The sequence below is a fragment of the Macaca nemestrina genome, chromosome 14, assembly GCF_043159975.1.
Source record: "Macaca nemestrina isolate mMacNem1 chromosome 14, mMacNem.hap1, whole genome shotgun sequence".
Lineage (NCBI taxonomy): Eukaryota > Metazoa > Chordata > Mammalia > Primates > Cercopithecidae > Macaca > Macaca nemestrina.
This window is the reverse complement of record NC_092138.1, coordinates 28,556,572-28,571,119: the sequence shown is the minus strand read 5'-3', so window position 1 is coordinate 28,571,119 and position 14,548 is coordinate 28,556,572. Positions and strand designations below refer to the sequence as shown.

The 14,548-nt window shown below is 43.4% G+C and overlaps 1 protein-coding gene across 2 annotated transcripts in view; it reads left to right on the top strand.

Annotated features, from left to right (window-relative positions):
* Positions 1 to 14,548, top strand: part of ENTREP1 (endosomal transmembrane epsin interactor 1) — a 66,197-nt gene that overhangs the window by 46,886 nt on the left and 4,763 nt on the right. For both annotated transcript variants that reach the window (XM_071077696.1, XM_011758440.3), the window contains exons 4-9: positions 2,481 to 2,609; positions 4,101 to 4,208; positions 4,328 to 4,461; positions 10,169 to 10,298; positions 10,485 to 10,563; positions 12,289 to 12,441. In XM_071077696.1, the coding sequence (XP_070933797.1) occupies positions 2,481 to 2,609; positions 4,101 to 4,208; positions 4,328 to 4,461; positions 10,169 to 10,298; positions 10,485 to 10,563; positions 12,289 to 12,441 (733 nt within the window). The remainder of the gene's footprint in view (positions 1 to 2,480; positions 2,610 to 4,100; positions 4,209 to 4,327; positions 4,462 to 10,168; positions 10,299 to 10,484; positions 10,564 to 12,288; positions 12,442 to 14,548) is intronic.

Here is a 14,548-nt window from a genome sequence, read left to right as displayed (position 1 = left end):
AGTCAACAGGATCATGTTATAAGTGTTGTTTTCCTTTGGGGAAATTATTGACAAATGAAACCTTTTCGGGCAAGGGGTTGTTCTTTCCTCTTTCCCGCTCTGCCTGTATCTGTCGCCCCAAATCCTTAGTAACAGGCTGGGAAATTATATTTCTTAATGTTTTCATGGTCATGTAATATTACATAAGTATGTATGGGGTGGGGTTGTTCATGATTTTTTAAAAATGGGCATATTGTATGTACTTCCCTGCATCCTGTTTTTATTACTTAAAGATATATCACTTAGAGAAGAGTAAATACAGACTAACACCCTTAATTTCTTCTACCAAGTTAGTTCCTTATTTTGTTATTGCCTGCTGTGGCTTGGGTTTTGACCAATAGACACAGTGTTGCCATTAATATCATTCTGTATATCCTCAGGGAGATTTTAGTTCTAAGCAGAGTAGGTTCCCAGGACAAGGAATTGTTCTCAGCAGTATCTTGTCTCCTGCCTGTCTCATTTATTATTACAAATTCAACCATTTTATTGTTCTATCCATTGTTTTTAAATTGGGGTAAAAGTTATAGTGAAAAACACAAATCTTAAGTGTGCAGTTCATTATAAGTTTTGACCAATGTATACATTTATTTTGACAAATGTATACACTCATGTTATACTCCAATCTCTATAGTGCCAACAAAATATTGTTTGTTATACTCCAAACAGTATTTCTATCACCTTAAAAAGTTCTTTAGTTTCTCTTTTCAGGCAGTCTCTACTCTCTTATAGGCAACCACTGTTCCTATTTCTTTCACCATAGGTTAGTTTTGCCTGTCCTTGAACTTCATATAGATGGAGTCACATGGTTTGAACATTTTTGTGTCTGACTTATTTTGCTCAGTAATGTTCTTGAACTTCATCCATATTTTTATATTGTATCTGTTGTTTGTTCCTTTTTTTCAGGACACTATTTCATTTTATAAAAATACCAGAATTGTTTTTTTTTTTTTTGTTCTCCTGTTGATGGACATTTAGATTGTTTCCAGTTTGGGGGTATTATGAACAAAGCTGCTGTGAGCATTGTTGTTTTGGGGAGGCACTTTTCATTTCTCTTGAGTGAATACCTAGGCATGGAGTTGCTGGATCATGTGGTGCTAAAGAATTTTCCAAAGTGGTTGGGGACGTAGTTTTAATTTAAAATGGATAGTCAGTTCCTTCATTAAAGGGCTTAAACTCCCCAGTGACTGGTGAGTTTCTACTAGTGGCTCTCCACATCTCCACCAGCAAAGAGAGTTTCTCTCTCTTTAAAGTTTTGCCAGTCTGATGAGGCCAAAGGGAGAGCTTGCTGTCACTTTAATTTGTAGTTCCCTGAGTGCTAAAGATGGCATCATCGGTTTTTAAAACGCTCTCCAGAAAATTCAAATGTGCTGGTAGGGTTAAGAATGCTACTGTTGAAAGGCGACGGGGGGAAGACAAGGATCTGACCTCTTCAGGCAATAGCATCAAGAATGCAGGGTGGATGTTCATTATTTAGGATCAGCGAGACTTCTACAGATTTGTTTGTGGATAGGCTAAAGTGACTGATGAGAAGCAAGAGTAAGTTTTTAGAAATATTTGGGCAGAGATGGGATTAAGAATGGAGGTGAAGGTATTAGATTCTGCAAGGATCGGGAATAGGGGAGCAGGAACGCACAATGCACAGTTGCCTGGAATCGTTTTGTACAGAGTCTGAGGGCTTCTTTGTATCCAGTGGGAAAATTAGTTGGTATTCATGATCATTTGTATAATGAGTAAACCTTCAAATAGGTTTGTTTAAAGGGATTAAATTTCACCCATCTGGAAAATTTTGCCATCCAGACTGGCTCACTGCAGAGGTTCTAGGTAGCTGAAGTTTCTGAAGAGCTGGACATCTATGTTATATGGATAAAGCACTCACATGGGTGCAGCCCACATAGGCCTGGTTTCCCACTTAACTAAACGCTTTGTATCAAGAATGGACTTGGTTGGGAAGGGAGTACTTTGTAAGATGATGCCTAGCATTGTCTGAGAGAGAGAGAGAGCTTTCAAGTTAAGATCTTGAGGCTTGCACCAAGTCCAAAAAATGAAAATCAGAGTGCATCGTGTTGGAAAAAGAAAGTGAGTTTGGTTCTTTTTGGGGAAGAGTGGGACTCGTGTACATGAGCAGAATGGAGGCTGATACTTCGTCTCATTTAGCTGCTTATTTGTTAGCACTAAACGGGATTAGTGTAAAAACAGGAAGTTCTCAGCTGGAGACTTTAAAGGAGAAAGGAGGAATATTAAAATTCCCTTTGTTTTGGGAAAGCCACTGAAGTGTAGGTTTTGGTTGTTACCATGCCATACCCTAGCCCATCCTGACCGAGAGAGGCATTGCCTGACACAGAACCCTGCCATAACCTCATTCTACAGGATTGGTGCTCCATGGTGGAGCCGGGGTGGTTTTCTTAATAATTAAAGTATTTTTCTACCTTTCCTCCATTAAGGTGGACTTAGGTGAAGGCAAGATTTGCTTCTGTTGTGAAGAATTTCAACCAGCCAAGTGCACAGACAAAGAAAACGCCTTGAAACTCTTTCCAGTTCAGCCCTGTAGTGCTGTTCACCTTCTACTTAAGGTACCTCGAACAGATTCCCACCCCCACAGTAAATACACCACGGAGCCCCCAAAGAAGGCAAAATTACTTGAAATATTCCTGTTCTGTTACCTGCTTCAAATAGTTAAGCTGCTGAAAGCACATGTGAGTGACCCCAGAGACAGAATTGAATGCAGAAGGAACCACAGATCATTGTGTGTGTTAAATTATGTATGGACAGCCTTCTTTGTGCTGAAGAACTGTAAGATAGTAAAAAATGGAAAGGAGCCTGACTATATATATGTATATGTATACACATACACACACACATATGCATACGTACGTATGTATACATACACACATATATATGGTGTAGCTGTTAGCAAAACCTTTAAGTTGCACACTCATGTGTCATTGTTCTGATGCTCATTTGTTTGCTTATGTGGGTCATATGCACCACTGAGTACTACAAGTCTGCAACACATAGACTAAGGAGAGAGATTGGCCAGAAAATATGGGGGAATTGAAGCACCTTAGCTCTTGTTTCATAGGCAACAACTATAATAAGCAAAAGAGATTAAACAAACAGATGATCCCAGTTGAAGAGAAGTACAAAATTAGCCTTCATCAGGGAGTTGCATAAAATTTGTGCCCTGACTTAAGGAACATTAGCTCAGTGAGTGACAACATCGGCTGGTGAACCCTGAGGCATGGCTTTTAGAGAATCCACTTCCACCGGTTTTCTTTAGATATTTGTTTTGGGTTTCATTTTGGTGGGGAGGAAGAGTCTCCAAGCAAAGAGAGAACTGTTCCAAGCTACCAGCTCTGGGTTGTGTGGGATGTAGAAATGGCCTGCTTTCCATGGCTTCTGCATTTTTGGTAGCTGAGTCACCCCCAAACTTTCGGAGCCAGGACTTAGCTTGGGGAAAGCCCCACTAAAGGAGCCAGGACTGTACCAACAGAAGTGTTTGGAATGGCTTTTGCTATTTTGAGATGTGTGTTTAGTGGAGAGAAGTCCTATTTCCACTCTGGCTGGGCCGGCCCCTGCAGCGTCCTCGTCGTGTGCATGGGGCCGCACAGCCAATTGCTCTTGAAATAGAATCAGTGGCCACAAATGAAGCAGTGTGCTGTGCGGGTGGGAGGCTGTGGGAGGGAGGAGGCTGGGAATTGCTATCCCTAGGGAAATCAGCCTCAGAAGAGAAACTCACTGCTCTCCTGGAAGGAGTGTTTCCTGACAGTATTCTGATGCTTGCAAAAAGAAATACTGTCAAACCAGGTCGTTCTGTGACAGGGAGCTTCTAAGAAAAGTTTTTGGAATTAAGAAGTGAGCATTATTGCATGAAGGTCATAATAATAGCCAGCATTTATGTGGGTGCTTTCCATGAGCCAGACACCACCTAAATCCTTTACATGCAGCCTCTCCTGAGAATTGTCTTATGGAGGCAGCGTTACTATTATTTTTAAGATTTTCTACATGATATTCTGGTGATGTATGTTGAAGGACTTAGTGGTGCCCTTGTTTCCTTGCCCCAGAAAGTCCTCTTTGCCCTCTGTGCCTTGAATGCCCTGACCACCACCGTCTGCTTGGTGGCCGCCGCCCTCCGCTACCTCCAGATATTCGCAACCAGGAGATCCTGCATCGTAAGTCATGGCTATGTTTCCCCTGAGCCAGCCCATGGACCCCTTCGTGTCCTCCACTGCCTCTCTCCCCGTGCCTTTGTAATGAAGACCGTTGACTAACCGAGCTGCTGTTTAATTAGGATGAATCCCAGATTTCTGCTGAAGAAGTGGAGGATCATGGACGCATCCCGGACCCTGATGATTTTGTGCCGCCTGTGCCTCCCCCTTCCTATTTTGCCACATTTTACTCGTGCACACCCCGGATGAACCGCAGGTATCGTTCCTGAGTTCACCTGCAGTCTCAGTGGGGTGCTGTAGGTTCTGAAGACTGAAGTGTCTCCGGAACTCACAGCATGAGATCTCACTTTGCTTTGAAAAAGAAAAAGAAAAATTGTTCCTGACTTAAGGAATATTATTAGCCCATTGAGTGACAAAATCAGCTAGTGAACCCTGAGGTATGGCTTTTAGAGAGTCCACTTCTGCCAGCCTTCTTTAGAAAACTGAAAAACAATTGTGCTGTTTTTCAGGGGTTTCTATTCTCTCTGTCACTCTCTGTTTTCTGTCTTACTTTGTCTGTCTCTTTTTGTCTGATAAAGCAGATGGATCCAAAGAAAAGTTAAACTTTGACCTAAAGGTAGACATTTTCAATTTGAATTAGCTTTCTAAGGGAAACTGACACCCAGGGAGATAACAGCTGTAATTTGACATGATTTAGAGTCACTGTTGCCTTGGAAACACTCCCAGTTAGGCCAAATCGATGTTTCATTGTAATACCATCAGCAGGTCTCAACAATCGTGAAATTCTTCCTAGCCATTAAAAAGAGATTAATTATTAATTGTCTCTCCCTGGTCTAGAAAAAATAGATACTGTACTTACTTTCCTTTTCAAATTTCAAACTCAAAATTTTGACCTTCTTAAATATCAAGGATTTTTATTGGTACATTGAAATGCCACATACATTTGTCTGATTGTTAGCAACTTCTAGAAACAAACCTTTTTTAAAAGAATGACTTCATTTATTCATTCAACAAACATAGAATCCTCGGTTACTGGAATTCAAAATGAGCTAGACCTGCTTCCTCCCCTACCATTAAGGAGCTCACAGTCTAGGTCATTAAAATGTGTTGGAAGGATCACAGTAGTATTCGAAAGAGGGACTTTGGGTGCACAGAGAAGGTCCAGCTCACCCAGAGTGGCGAGGCAGTCAGAGGTGGCGTCCTGGAAGAAGTGACGTTAAGCTGAGTTTAAAGGATAAGCAAACCTCTGTTGAACTTTCTGAAAGAGAATCTCTCAATTCCACAGAAATACTAGTGTCTTTGGCTTCATATTCAGAGGGCCAGAAATTTCTATTTTTTTAATCCCTGTAGTACATGTAGAGACTTATCAAACCAACTTGGTGCTGAGCTTGAGGTTTTTAGAGAAGTATTTTCTAATGTCCAGGGTGACTGTATGTGACTTTGAGATGGGTCACCAGTGGGGCTGCCACCCAGACACTGTTAGTGTTCTTTTCAGTGACTTAGCTGCTGACTCGTCCCTTAGAGTTATACCTGAACCCTACCTCTATACCCTCCCCAGCTCACTTGCCCAGGCAGCGGCAGAGATGACCGCAAAGCTGGAGGGGGTGTCAGCTGGGTGACAGGTGGCTTGGGCTAGGCCTGTGGGACAGCTTGGCCTCTGTGGTGTTCAGGGAGTGGCCTCTACTGGAATTTCACAGCCTCAGGGGCTGGGATGACTTCCCTAATCTTTTGGGAAATGAGCCAAGAATGACAGAGGATGAAGAGATACAGCAGCAAAACACATGTTCTTTCTGTACCTGAGGACACATTTGCGAAAATCTTAGCACCATCTCAGGCTGTCTGTAGAGGGTACATTGGAGGATAGTAAAAATGACTGATATTTCTTGGTGGGGATGAGAAATACCCTCTCCAATAAGAGGAATTCTTTGACGCTGAGGTTGCAGATGAGCACTCTGTTGACCTAGGAGGAGGCAACAGACAGATTTAGTTTCTGCAGTGGCAGAAGGGGAAAGTGACTCATGTGGGTTTAGGAGCTGAGCCATCCAGCAGTGTGCTCTGAGCACTCCCGACCTTCCTGTCTCCTCGCTTTCCTTTCTCTTCTCTGCTTCACTGTAATAGTGCTCATCACTGCAGATATTTCCATTCTTTAAGATCTAGGTACATCCTCGGATTTGTCTCTCTGAGTCTTGAGACTACCTCTGGCCACATCTAGGTTGGAAGACAACAGACAAGCTTCTCATCAAGGGCTTTATCATTCAGAACTTTCTAGAAAGAAGGCAGAAGGAGGGAGTTAAATCTAAACAGTCTTGTGAGAAAGAAGACATTGCCCAGTCTAAAACGTGCCCAGAGCCCTATAATCATATTGCCAGTGGGCAAACACCTTAATTTTTGGAAATTTTACCAATATCAGAGTGCAGTCCACATTCCTTTTCAAAAGGGCTGAATTTATTCACATTTAAATACATGTCCGATCAAAAAATTTTAAAATGTGACCAACTTTGCTAGATTCACAGTATAAATCAACTTTATACACACTAATGGCTTAACCTCAGCTGGTAATTTTCTTTCTCATAAGCAGGCAGGCAAGAATATTCACGAATGTTTTTGTTACTATTTCTACGATCAGTTTTATCCAGAGTTTTCACACAACAGAGGCTCACCATTTCCTGTAAGGTATTATGACCTCTCAGAAGAGGTTGATTTAACTTCTATAAATACAACCACTTCATGCGTTGGCATCTCCTTGAGAAAAGGCTTCTCGAGTTACTGTCATAAACGGAAGCCTGACTGCAGTTGAGGTTTCTGTCCAAAGATGGATTCACTACTTTGTGAATTGATTTGTGATACAGGAGGGGGCCGTGCACCCCACCTCCACTACTCCGGGGTGTCTTTCTTCTCAGAAGTTGGCTTGAGCCAGGAATCAAGGAGTCTCCAACCTATTTCTTGAACATGGACCTGGTTTTTACTCTGGGGATGTACCCTATTAAAGAAAACTGAAGACTGAGGGGGTCTTGGGCATTGACATGGTTGACATGGGCATTTCTTAAAGCAGAGCCCCCACAAAACCCCACTCATTTCCTTTCCTAAGAATTTCCAAATCCAAATTCAAGCGGAGTCCGGCAATGCTGGGGTTGAATCTGTGCTCAGCTCTAGAGAGGGGGCGGGAGGGCCCTTCCCTGTCTCCCACTCCGCAAGCAGCAACCCTGTACCCAGTCACAGGGCACAGTTTTCTAGTACAGGAGGAGGAGGATTCTCTGCTGCTGCTGCATTCCCCCTGAGTAAGTCTTCAGGGCCTATTTGTAGCCTGAAAGCAGAACATGCTTTGCATTTCCGTCTTCAGTGCTCCTGAGTCTGCACCAGTGAAGGCTTCCTGGGGACTTGGTGATGAATTCGAAAGAGCCCAGGCTCTAGAGTCTCTGCAGAGGGTGACCCAGGATGAGTCTCTCACCATTTCTGAGCCTCAATTTCCTCATTCACCTTCGTTGTCATGTGGCTGCGGGGAGTATTGTTATGAGAGAATGGACTTAAGAAGCTTTCTGAAAAGAGCATCTTAGACTGGGCTTTCCCAGTGTTAGTTCTGGGTTTTAAAATGCTCTCAGTATGTGTCCTGCTCTTAAGAAACACTTAGCTCTTAACCTTAGCCTGACCTTATTAGGCAACTGTCTTCTGAAGACCCTCATTCTTAATAAAAATTTGATCAACTTTCCCAGTAGAACAGGGCTTTAATTTCAATCACCGTTATCCATTTGCTTTTGCAATGGTGCTCCATCTTGGCGGTGTATTAGAATCCCCTAGGAGCGCTGACAACAGGCAGATTCCTGGGCCCCACCATAGGCGATGAGAGCAGAATTTCTAGAAGTGAGGCCTGGGCCATCCAGAGTTTTAGAACCTCCCAAGGTGATTCTACCCACCTTGCCAGGACTGAGAGCCATGGGGATCTGGGGAAAGAAACAGTAGTCAAAAAACACACAAAAAACAACCTGCCAGTATGAGCAGACCCATTTCCCTCCACAGACCCTCGTTAACACAAACGAGGTAAAACAAGAAATTGCTTAATTGGAAAGGAACTTTTCTTCTATGTCAACTCTAGCAGCATCTTCCTTCAAAGTGAGGCTTTTATGGGCATTATCAAAACTACCATAGAAGCTGTTTATTTTGTGGTCAACTTGGATAAAGTATGCCCCCTCTTTCTCAAGCTATTCTTCTGGAAGAAATTCTACAATAGTTTAGGATCTAAAACAGGGCCTGTTCCTCTGACCTCTTGGCCCTCAGCAAGCCCTCCTCTCTCTCTGGACACATAGGTACCCATTGTGTTGGGACTGCCAAACAGGGACCATCAGAGCTAAGAAACAGGTAACAAAGCTGGGGATAGAAACTTTCCAGGCAGGGGACACAGCAGCAAAGAAATACAGGTGTCATTTGTTGGAGAGAAAAAGTCAAGTGTTTGTAAGTGCTAGGAAGATGGCTTATGGGGGCTATGCTCATTAAAGATGGAAGGCTGGCCCTCTAGAGAGGATAGAAGTCCATAGGTCTCATTGATGAAAACAAATTGCACTGTTCATTTGCCAGGAAAGAATCTTCACTCTTAGATCCAAGAAGGGTCTGGCTTCTCAGAGTCACTTAGCACATATAGTTCTTAAACAGTTTCGGTGGAGTATGGGAGTTGGAATGAAGCCTGTTGGCAAGTCCTGCTCTAAGGGGAGAATCTCTCTTTCTTGATAACTTTGCTAGGACCCCTCCCCCATGAAGGGACCCTTTGTGCTAGTGCCTCACATTCAACTGGAGGCTTGACATGTTGCGTGCTGAACCTGCAAACATCTCCACGTCAGGCGTTAGCACATCACCTTCTGCCTTCCCTTTCAGGTCAAGCAAGGGATGAGAGCCTTGCTTATGAACAGACAAATATAGGTGAAAATGAGGGAGTGCATTCTCATCTTTTCACTCAGGTTGCAGAGTCTCGTTCTTCTCAGTCCCAGATTTATTGTTAGGAAGAAAGAAGATGACATCCTTTTCAAATGTTTTCTTCCACCAATCACATTTTGTACATGGCCACAAAGAATAAAATGAAACAACTATAAATTCAGAGAACACCGCTCCCCAAAAGGCAGTGCCTGCAAGCAACTAGCCCCAGAATCTGTTTACTCATCCATTTCTTTTAGCTTTTTAAAATCCTGTTTTTGTATTTCAAGAACAAACTTTTGCTGGTTTTTGTTTTTTTTTTTTCATTCTTTGATACTCCATAGTGGAATACAGGTTTTCTGGCTTTTATATGTATTTTATAAATTATTTTAAAACTTAGGTTCATCATTATCTAGATCATCTAGCACCTTGGGCAGAGATTTGTGGAATTTTCTGTCAACACTAGTGAGAAATCTTGTGGAAGATTTTGCTATTATTTTGAATTTTGCTGTTGATGGTTCTTTACCCACAGGACAAAAACAAGAGCCATGTAGAATGTAAGAAATAATTGAATTTTCCTGAATCCTTACTTGTTTTTTAAATTGAGGTGAAACTCATATAAAATGAAATTAACCAAAGTATATGATTCAGTAGCATTTAGTACATTCAAATTATTTTGTAACCATCTTTATCTAGTTCCAAAGCATTTTCAATACTTCAAGGAGGCCCCATACCCCTCAAACAGTCACTCCCCATTCCCTTCTCCCCCATCCCCTGGCAACCACTCATCTGCTCTGTGTCTCTATGGATTATTTGCTTTTGACTGATGGGTTTAAAAGGAATGATGGGGTTGCATTTTATACACTGTCATTTGCTTAAGGAACTCTGGCCACTTCGTCAGAGAGCAGCTTCTGTTATTCTCCCTCTCCTGGCCAAGCAGACCATGGTACGGAGAGGTGAGTGGTTTTGCCCATGGTTTAGAGTGAAGCCAGTATCCAGGCATCACTGCAGTCACGTGGCCAGTCTGTAGAATGTGCTTTCTGACGCCGAGTTCCTTTTCCTAGGATGGTTGGTCCTGATGTTATTCCCCTGCCACACATCTACGGAGCTCGAATCAAAGGTGTGGAAGTGTTCTGTCCTCTGGATCCCCCGCCGCCGTATGAAGCTGTGGTGAGCCAGATGGACCAGGAGCAGGTACTGTCTGTCCCACATCTGTCTAAGTACATTGACTGCAAGTGGGAAACACAGCATCTCCCCAACCCCTGCCCCCAGAGAAGAGCAGGGAGACTGGGCCCCACACATCTTTTTAAGGAGTTAACTGGGTCTAATGAACGGTGAGTTAAACATCAACAAAATAACCCTCTTTTTCCTGTGATGCAGGGATCTTTATTCCAAATGGCAGAAGGATCAGAAGCTGCTATGATCCCACTGGATCCGGGCTGCACACAAGTGACTCAAGGTAATAGATACATTGTGACATGATTCAGTAGATTAAAACATGATAAAATAGGCTGTGCAGGGTGGCTAATCTCTGTAATCTCAGCACTTTGGGAGGCCGAGGTGGGAGAATCACATGAGGCCAGGAGTTTGAGGCTAGCCTGGACAACATGGAGAGACCCTGTTTCTACAAATGAATAATAATAATAATAATGATCTTGTCTGGTATTGTGCTGGAGGGCAGATATTCTCGGAGCAAATAGTTCAAGCTCTACCTTTTTCTCCAGGTGCAAAAATGCCATCAACTATTAGGGCTTATAAATGGGAGAAAATACGTGAACTGAAAAAAGATATCCTTAGACATTTTTATGAACCAGACTATTCTCAGGAACCATGAAATAGGTTACAGCGTTTGATTTGGTATTCCTGTGTTTTCTGATCTATAATTTTCTTCCTCCTATTAAAATTAGCTAGACTTTTGGCAGGGGGAATTTGCAGTGAGATTGTGCTGTGTCATTTATAACCTAGGGCCCATGTCATGCTGCCTGAGCAGTTAGTGAATTCTGGTTTTCAGTACTATAGTAAGTACTAGAGTCAGTTTACATTTATCCTTGTAATTTAAGGGAACATTGTTATGGCCTTCTCTCTTTGGGGAGGTTTTAAGTGGCCCAGAAAATTGTTCAGCAGGACAAAATCGCAAATGGCAATAAATAATGGATCAACTCTTAGCAATTTTAGATGAAGGTAATTTTTCAGCAGTACTATGTGTAATGTAATACTTTGTGTTCTGTTCACCTTCCATCCCAAGTAGAATTATGAAGCAGTGTCCTGTCTCCTAAGTATGTTCATAATTTTTCCATTTTTTATTTTTTCACTTTATTTTTATTTATTTTTTCTGAGACAGAGTTTTGCTCCTTTTGCCCAGAGTGGAGTGAAATGGCACAGTCTCAGCTCACTGCAACCTCCACCTCCTGGGTTCAAGTGATTCTCCTGCCTCGGCCTCCCGAGTAGCTGGAACTACAGGCGCCCGCCACCAAGCCCAGCTAATTTTTGTATTTTTAGTAGAGACGGGATTTTGCCATGTTGGCCAGGCTGGTCTCGAACTCCTGCCTCAGGTGATCTGCCCGCCTCGGCCTCCCAAAGTGCTGGGATTCCAGGCATGAGACACTGTGCCCAGCGAATTTTTCCATTTTGAAAAGTTTCCCGAATTGCAACTCAGGCTCACGAATGATGCAATTTTTTTTTTATGAGCATAAATTATCCAGTTCCTGCGGGGTTTTACGGATTTGTTTAGTGGATACTTGACTCTCTAACTCAGCCTTCTGGGAGTTCTGCAGCCCACAGAGCAGCCACCTCACCTGTGCAGGTATTACTTTCCCAGAACCAGGCTCATCCTGATAGGTCAGGGTGCTTCTCCGTACTGCCCCAGGATGCTTCCCTGGAGACGAGTCTAAGCACCTTTGGGAAAAACAGCCTGACATTTTGGCATGGCTCCTTTATTTTGCTGTTGGATGTAAATTTTTCTGTTTGTTTGTTTTAGGTGTGGAGGGGTGGTTTGGAAAGGCAACTTTTCCCATAGCGCAGTGATATAAAAACCTACTGGGCCAGCAGCCTGAGTAAATGTTATTAACTGCGTTACCCTTGCCCGGGCAGGTTCAGGCTCACAGGTGTTTCCTGTGCATTTTGAGGACTACAGCTGGTGAAATAATTTATGTTTCGCCTCTTTTTTTTTCTTTTTTTTAATCAGGTGGGGCCATTCCTAACATACCTGCAGAAGAAAACGCATCCATGTCAAGTCCCAGTTCAACCCTGGTGCGTCCTGTGAGAAGCCGGAGAGCCCTCCCACCCCTGAGGACGAGGTCAAAGAGTGACCCTGTGCTCCATCATTCCGAGGACAGAGGTGACGTCATTCCCCAAGCTCTGCGCGGGGCTCTGTGCTTATTTGCTTAAAGGAGCCAGGTGAAGGCGGGTGGCTCTGGCCAGCTCAAGACCCTGCAGTTTAAGTGGTCATTTGAAGGCGTTTATGAGGTCTTGGGAAAGTAAAATATTCTACGTCTATGTTAGGATTATACATCTACCATGTCTTTTAAGGATGGTAGGGGCTGGGCGCAGTGGCTCACACCTGTAATCCCAGCACTTTGAGAGGCCGAGGCGGGCGGATCACGAGGTCAGGAGATCGAGACCATCCTGGCTAACACAGTGAAACCCTGTCTCTACTAAAAATACAAAAAATTAGCCGGGCACAGTGACAGGCGCCTGTAGTCCCAGCTGCTCGGGAGGCTGAGGCAGGAGAATGGCGTGAACCCGGGAGGCGGAGCTTGCAGTGAGCCGAGATTGCGCCATTGCCCTCTGGCCTGGGCAACAGAGTGAGACTCCCATATCAAAAAAAAAAAAAAAAAAGATGGTAGGGTTTTTTTTTTTGTTTTTTGTTTTTTAAGTCATTGTCATCAAAAGAATTTGGTTGTACATGATACTATGCTAGGTACTACATGAAGACAGTTATGCACACCTAGTTCTGACTTCTAGATGCTGCAATCCTATGGGAATATGCATTGTCTTAAAAAAAGTCAAAAAGATTTTTGTATACTCCCTCTTTTATAATTTGTTATATATTTAATATGTATGAGTAGATGATTAAATTATTGAAATCTGACCTTGTTTTTAGAACTTTGGATAGAATGAAATACACACACCCACACACTTCACCTCTCTCTCTGTGTTAAGTTTGTTTGTGTATAGCTGTTACCTGAATAATTAAAAATTAAAATGACAACACTGAGTTTTTCCTGAATATATGAATACCTGAACATCTCCAAATATCTCTTCATTGTAGAAAATTATAAAAAATAAAGAAACTAAAGGGAGAAAATTAAAACCTCCTGTAACTCCACCAGCACCAGCTTCTTCCTGTGAAGTAGTCTAGCAGAGTTGACCTCTGCTCCTCTAAAACACCTATGCAAATAAAACTTTGATAATCCTCCACCCTGCTCTCTCCAGGGTCCTGTCTTGAGCCCTTGCAGTCTCGGTTCTGCCTGTCTGACAGTGTGTGTTATTTGCCACAGCTCTGGACTGACCATGTTCGAGCCAGAGAGAACATTCCTCTTGTCTCTACAGCAGCTTCTGAGTGGAGAGGAAATCCTGCCGCCTGGTACTGAGCGTGTCTCTGAAGCACAGTGGCCGGGCAGCCTGGCTTCTGATTCCCAAGACCTGCCTTCACTGTGGGTCTCCTACACCCTACCTGGCAAGTTGAGGACTCCAGCCTCAACGGGAACTTAGCTGTTTTGCACAGCTTAGGGAAATCTTTCTGGAACCCCTTCTCATTCTGCAGACCTGCAGGGGTGAAGACAGCAGCTGCTGGAGCCCTCCATTGTGGAAGGTGCCAGGTTGCCTTCAAGTGGAAGAGTGGAGACACTGACTCTGTCCTCACACATGAGTGTCTTTGGCGAGTGCTTCTGGAAGACTCTTGCTCTCTGTGACATGCATATGGCTGCCTGAGAGGACAGTCTTGAATCCTGGTTTAGAGCTCCCCGTGCCTGCCTTTCTCCAGAGGAAAAGGAGTGCTCCCCTTCTTCCACCTGCTCTCTCGCCCCCTGCTTCTTGTCTTCTTTGAATTTCTAAATTTCTGCTTATCAGGCCTTCATAGACTGATGCCAGTGTTGTGTATGCTGAAGGCTGCTGGCTGGCTTCTGGACACATAATGACCAGATCTGAGTTTTGCTTCACCCACTTCAAAGTGCAGAAGCATTCTGCTGGTCTTTACACCCTTGCTGATGTAGGTAGCCATGGAAATTAGAGCCTGCGATGGATTTCCCAGGCCCTGTGTTGACTTCCAGCATGATGTGTACTTTTTCTGCATCTAAATTTCTCTTTCTGTAATAGCTATAGATCTACCTCATATCCATGGTGTGAGCATCGATAGCACAAGTCAGTACAATGTCCTTGAGGACGTTTGGGACAAAGGTATAGTCAAAGTGATCAGAGCATTACATTCATCTGACAAGTCTTGT